At 42.6% G+C, this 6,910-nt stretch overlaps 1 protein-coding gene across 1 annotated transcript; it reads right to left on the bottom strand.

The window, feature by feature from the left end:
• Window positions 1-705: 705 nt before the first annotated feature.
• LOC119741754 (insulinoma-associated protein 1a-like) lies at window positions 706-6,432 on the bottom strand. The gene has a single exon (XM_038217636.1). It carries the CDS (start codon window positions 5,602-5,604, stop codon window positions 4,231-4,233), a length of 1,374 nt encoding a protein of 457 aa, XP_038073564.1. The 5' UTR covers window positions 5,605-6,432; the 3' UTR covers window positions 706-4,230.
• Between the last annotated feature and the right edge of the window lie 478 nt (window positions 6,433-6,910).

Below are 6,910 nucleotides of genomic sequence, written 5' to 3'. Positions count from 1 at the left end.
ACGATGGATGATACTCGGACTAGATCGATGGGGGTGTGGTGGGGTGACGAATCCAGACACGTGATCACTGTACACATGGCCCCCATCAATGGCGAAAGCATATTGTACTAGCTATCGTGCAAAGCTAGTGCCCCTAAAGCATAACGATTTCGCCATTGAAAGGGGCCTTCATGATAGAATTGATAGCGTGTCCTGATTGGTCGAGGGCCCGGCAGGCCATGTGCAGTGCCCCGTTAAATTAACGACATGACTTGTGCTTGAGTTTTATTGGGGAGAAAGAAAACTTGCTATAAAATGTTATTTCTCTATCTGGCCGGGGGAGGGGGTGGTCCACAATAAATATAAGGGTGGAAATTATCTTTTGGGGCGATTTTGAGGGGTGTTCATTATTCATTTTGAAGTGGGGGGGGGGGGGGGGCAGGGGCACAATAGTCCAATTCCCAACTGTTAAAAAAGTTGGTGTGTGTGTGGGGGGGGGGGGGGGGGTGCGCACCTTAATGAAAATATTGACAATTTTGCCCCTTTATGTGTAATTGTGTGTGCATTATGTTCGAACTTTTGTGTTAACCTTTATGCCTCTATTCCCACTTCCTTAATTCTCCCTGACTAGAACCCTTCCTTCTTATATTCAACTTCCCCCCCCCCCCCTCCGCAATGTTTGCATTTAATTGGGCAAAACATAAAACAACGACCCTAAAAAATATACAATATTTTGCTCATCATTTTATTTACATCATACAAAATGATCGATCTAAAACGGTGTATTATAACAAGGCCTATATCCACATGATAAATGAAGGCATCTTTTCGTTGTACAATAGAATACTTTGAACAATTGTGTCAACATTACTTATGTTTGTTTTAAACTCACTGGATCAGGAACCATGAAAGTGAATGTCTTGGAAAAGAGTTTGTCGTAAAATTGGACGACAAACAACATAATGAGAATAATATTGAATATATATTAACGTAAAATTAGATATAGACTATGGCAACATTGACTTTACTTTAAAGTTCGAGCGAACTATATAGTCAAAAAACAATACGTAGAGCTATAACGAGTACATATACAATGCAAACGGTTGGGTTGTATGACGAGGAATAATTTATAAGTACTTAAATAAGAAATAAAAAATCAATCATTAAACAAAATGGAATGACTTAGTGATGACATTTTTTTTACGAAGTGAGGCATAGACGTTGAAATACTAAAAGCATTTTAATAAAAAATTGGTGCATATATAATGGTACGAATAAATAATTGTTACCAGTGTCGTGTAAACATATCGCCATAATATAATGCCATTTTAATTAATAAATACATTAAGCTTTTTACATGCTTCAATGACTTGTAAATCAAGCACTGTGACTGACAACGAGTGCCTATAAGAACTAAATAAAATTTTCTGTCGTTAACATATTGTGAGTATATTTTTGACGCAAACATAAAATAAATAAGACAATAAATAATCTCCGTATATTTCAATAAATAAATTAAACGAACAAAAAAGCACACTTTCTTGAGATACAAGGAATTCTAAATAATTTCTACGAGGCAAACTTGAATATTTTTGTGCCCAGGAGCATGGCATTTCAGTAACATGTCCGGTAGCAGATCTTCGCTACGTTTTCTTGGGAACAAAATGATATATCCAATTATGAAGAAATAAATAACAGAACGAAAAAACATTATCAATAAATAACGGCAATGTGTTACTGGCTGTAAATGTTAACATTTGGTGATAACAATAATCAGTGACGATTTATAATTCATCCCATATATAACGAACAAATAAATAAGATACTGAATTAAGATATGATTTATAAAGTAAAACCTCGCACACAACAATATGCTATTTTTGTTTATTAATGTCTGTATATGTTTGCATTGCTCGCCGACAGAGCCCAGGACACCATGCGGGTTTTCTGAACACAAAGACCGGCGTGACAAAGTGAGCGACATGATCACAGCAATATGGACGTGTTTTGACATCAATCTGTAGTTGTCAACATGAAATAATAATTCCAATCTCCCATTTTCAATCTCGCTCCCTTCGCGCATGGCTGGGCGCATTCAGTGTCGCGTGACCCAGTGACACGGGATGGGGATTGGCCAATTCATAATTAATCTACTCAAAAAATAAGGTGTGCCTTCATTCATTTAGTCCGCTGTTATGGGCAGAAAACTCCAATTATAATATTGTCCATCACAGTTTGATAAACACGCCGGCCTTTAATAAAAGATTTTTTGGGGGATGAAATTCCGTGATTCTCGTCAAGAAAATCTAGGTTCCAAATGAAATTATCAAATTAACTTGTTTTAACGAACATTTTATGAAAATTCGGCTTTTGAAAAATATGCCATCTTTGCTTAAATTCAAACAAGATTTGCATCTAAAACAAAATATATCGGTCTTGTCTTTGCATTTTATATGCAAGCACTGGTTCAAAAATATTACAGACAGCTGTATGAATGACGTGACCATATGGAATGTGAAAACGTACAACGATATTAGCCTACTAAACCGCACTTTAATGCATTATAATGCAAGTTTAAAGAAAACCTTTTAATTTCCGACGCAAACAGGGAAAAATAACAGGGTCATTATATTATAGGCACATTTTTAATTTTTTAGCATCTTCGATCAATGGAATGTTGAATTTCACAATATTCGAAATGGAATGAAACATGGTAGGCCCTACATGTGGAAGAGCTATATAACCACGAAATATACTCGTTTTGATCCCGTTCTCCAGTGACATTTGATGATGGAAACAGATAGCGATAAATAAATCCCCTTCCAAATTACTGTAAATAGTCAATAAATTAATTTGTTCTATATTTACATATAAATTCACAACCAGCGGAATGTTGACAAGTAAGTTTGTTTTTAAATGCGAATAAATATCAGGCTAACAGCAGTAGTAAAATGACGTTAGGAATATCAAGTGAATCGTTGAAAACATAATCACAAACATATCAGAAGCAGATTGAAATATCAATGACAAAAACTTATCCAATAATATACACTATGTTATCCAATTAATACTTTTAATTGAAATTTCAAATGAATCTTATTCTGGAACTTACGTTTTGCAGCTTGCGACGTTGCGTCCGAAACGAAGTCCGATGGTTTCGGACGCAACGTCGCAAGTCGCAAAACGTAGGTTGCAGAATAAGATTTATTTGATATTTCATCTTACGCTACTGGACGACTGAGAACATTTCAATACTTTTAATGGTTCCCCCCTCAAAACAAATCAACTCGATCGTGGATGATTGGTGAAATCTACAACACGTAGGTGGCTATTATGCATTTTGGTGTAAAGTGATCATCAAACGAGGTAATTAAATGCGGTTTAACCCGAAACAGAAACATAATGATATTGCCAGCTGGATAAACTGTTTTTTTTTTCATTCTGGTGTTTTTTTTCTCTCTCGCGTGCGTCTTTCGGCATGTGTCACTCGCTTGACTACAAAACCCACAGAAATCAATGGCAATACAAAATGCTGCCACGACGGATTATTGATATCATTAAGTTTAATAGCACACTTTTCTCGACTGGAATGCATATCGATTGGACTTAGTGGGCACTGTTTGTTCCTGATATAGGGATGAGGTATTTTCTACCCGTTTTGAGATCATGTGGAATGTTGCGATTCTAAATTATCTTATGATTTCTTTAACCTTTCGTTGTTGAAAACTGACTTTTTCCTTTTTTCGCATTATTAAAATTTTTGGAAGATGTTGTGGAAATAAGTTCTTCTTTTTTCAGTCTTGAACCACGCAAGACGAGTAAATATATCTTTTGTTCTGTCAAACTATTTTGTTCTCAATTCTTAGGATATAAATTTTCCAACAAAAACCCCTCAAAACATGAACTTCAATTTCGGTGTGAAATCGATCGAAAACGGATTAAATCACATACAGAAAAAGATGCAACCACATTCGTCTTACGTGTTGATTTTTTTTTTGGGACCCTATTAGAGATGGCATACGCTGTGATTCTGTACCTAACCGATCACTTTCCCGGTACATACGAGCAAAATGATTTTGTGCATATATTCGAACACAGAGCAAAGAACAGAATAAAAACCTAAAACTGTCTTTAAAAGACACATGTTTATATAATTATATCTTTTTTCTCCTTTTGTGCAAAAATATTGATCTTCTGATAACAAAACGACGGTAGGTTATTGTTACTCGTGGCTTTTGTGTGTTATTCTACTCACGGCTGTGCAGGCAGTTGTTGGAGCAGGATGACCTGTCTGTTCTCAGACGGGTGCCTTTTGTTGATGTGTCGTGTCAGCCCTGGAGAACTGGTGAAGTTGCAGGAGCAATACTTGCACGGGTAGATCTCACTGGAGTGGTGTAGACGCACGTGCTGCTCCAACGCCATCTTGTTTTGGTAGGAGCCGCCACACACGTCACAGGTGATCTCCTTAGGGCCCACGGCGTGAGTCAGGACATGCTTGGCCCGGCTGGTTAGGCTGCTGAACGTCTGACCACAGTACTGACATGGATAGGTGTCCTCCTCACCATGATGTTGCATGTGCTTACGGAGGTTGGCCGGACGACGGAATTTCTTCCCGCACTGATCGCACTCGTACTGCCCCTCCTCGTTGGGCGTGGCTCGACCGGGGCTAGGGGTGCTGCGACTGCTGTCACTTCCGGTGCTGGTCAGGTCATCCTTGATGAGGGTCAGTGACTCGTCCGACTGCTCGGTCCGATGGGTCACCTCGAAGGTCTTGCTACCGTCCGGTTTGGCCGGGGATGCAGGCAGGATGCGGGGAGAGTTGGGTGTGGATCGGCTATTGGGTCGAGGTTTGTGCCATCTCCGGTGGGATGCCAGATTAGCTGGGCAGTTGAACACCTTGTCGCATTCGGGACAGCGGTACTCAACGTGCACGATACGGGAACACTTATGTTGGGCTAGGGAAAAGGGGTCAGGGTACTGCTCTTTACACAGCTGGCAGACGAAATCCCCGCCAAGGCTGTTATCTACCCCTTTGTCACCGTTGCATGCTCCATTTACACCCTTGCCATTGTCATTATCTGGGCCCCCATCGGTTGGAACATCACCACGGATGATGGTACCATGGACAGGAGAAGTGTTGTCTTCGTCAAAGTTGAGTTTACGGGCGGCTTTGGGTTTCTTGGCCTTGTGCTGTTTTCGCTCGGTTTCCTCCGAGAGGGGTCTCTTTATTCGGAGAGGTGGTGGGACACCAGAGGGTAGTCTCCGGGGCGGTGTGGTGGGAGTCACGGTGAATGGCCACAGTGTTTTATCCCTCTCGGTGTTCAGTGATGCTGGCGATGAAGAGCTGAAGGTGAGTGGCGATGGGTAGGAGCAGGTGTTCAAATGGGGAGAACTGACAGGGGAGTAGACAGACTCCCGGTCAAATCGAAAGGCCGGACTTCCTTTGACCAGCAGCGTGACTGGGCTGTGACCATAACCCGAGTCGGGGGAGTTGAAGGGTTTGGTGTAGCCATCCATGCCATCATTCTCGATGTAGGCATCGTCTTGATCTTCATCGGAGCAACGAGAGCGATAGGAGACGGATCCTGATTTCTTGTTTCTCTTCACCAGGAACCCCCTCGGCATCTTCTCGCTTGAACAGGGGGCACCCGCAGACTTGCAATACGAACCGCCACCGTATCGTCAAACTGCGTGCCGATATAGATGCCAGTGCAGGAAGACAACAAAAAAAATCTCAGTTGCCGCCAAGTGTGAAATCGGACGGGTAAGCGGGTGATGGGAGATATCAGCAGAGGGGTCCGCTACCAGACACGGGCCTCATCATCAGAAACCACGATAAACGGAGATCACAGATTCCTCCTTAAAAATGCATGGGAAGGACCACAGGTGGCGATAACACGTCTGACTTCCCGTTTTCATGTGCCAGAATGCGGGCATTAGCCGGCGTTTTGCACAATTAAATGTGACGCGCAAATACTGTCACTCGGTCGACGAGATGCTAACAAGTCAGCAAGCCTTCTGGTTGGCTCGTGGAGCAGGCAACGGACCAGTGAATTCCGTCATGGGCGCTTATCGTTAAACTGTCGTCTGCGAAAGTCTCCAAGTCCCCGCCCCCTTTTTTTCTGCCGTCGGCACGGGCCAGCTTTTAGCGCCGCGCGCGGGGCTCTAGAGCCGGCCGCTTTGCCAGGCAGCTGCAATCTCACCGCACGTTCCCTGGTTTGCATGTGAGGTACAGTTAGCTGGCTCCTCCTTTGTTTGATCGTGAGGGGGCACTATACGCCGCGCCACTGCACGGACACGCGTCCGTTCTTTGTTTTCAGCTGGGCAGATTGGATTGTAATCGCGTACTGGATGACGGGCCTCAACACAGCGCATGTACCAACTAATGAGACAGCCACCCTGCGGCGAAGCGATTATTCCTCGGACCCATTCGCCGGAGTTGAGATTCTCCCGAGACAAAAAAATGAGCAAAGAAAGAAAAAAAAAGGGGAAGAAATCTGCTCCTCCTGGGCCAAATCTCAGCCGGTTTTCTTTGTTCTCATGCTACGGTGATCATCGAAATTCTTGCAGTGGTATAAAATTTTATGAAATAAGAGGCTTGATAATCGATGGCGTATAGGCTTATTATGCGGATGCGAGGCTTGCAAGGGGCCAAGGGAGGTGACGGCATTATATGTGATACATCACCGGCCCACGAGAACCGGTCCGGAAACTCAGCGTGCAACCACCACCATCCCACATACCGGGTTCTGATTGGAAAACATCTTCCCAGATAATTATTTTTCCTGATGTTAGCCAATCAGTGGATTTTTTAAGCCTAGGGCGCTCAGGCGTGTAACAAGAATGTTTCATTTCGGTGTTGCAGCATAAAAAAGACCAGAAATTATCTGGTCGGGAATGTTTCCTAGAGCGGTTACGCCACGACTGTTAA

The sequence above is a fragment of the Patiria miniata genome, unplaced genomic scaffold, assembly GCF_015706575.1.
Source record: "Patiria miniata isolate m_02_andy unplaced genomic scaffold, ASM1570657v1 HiC_scaffold_5, whole genome shotgun sequence".
In the NCBI taxonomy this organism is placed as follows: Eukaryota; Metazoa; Echinodermata; class Asteroidea; order Valvatida; family Asterinidae; genus Patiria; species Patiria miniata.
Note: the sequence above shows the minus strand (reverse complement) of the source record. Positions and strands in the feature narration are given on the sequence as shown.

Coding starts and splice junctions, on each gene's coding strand:
- LOC119741754 (XM_038217636.1), bottom strand. CDS start 5,604: ATGCCGAGGGGGTTCCTGGTGAAGAGAAACAAGAAATCAGGATCCGTC.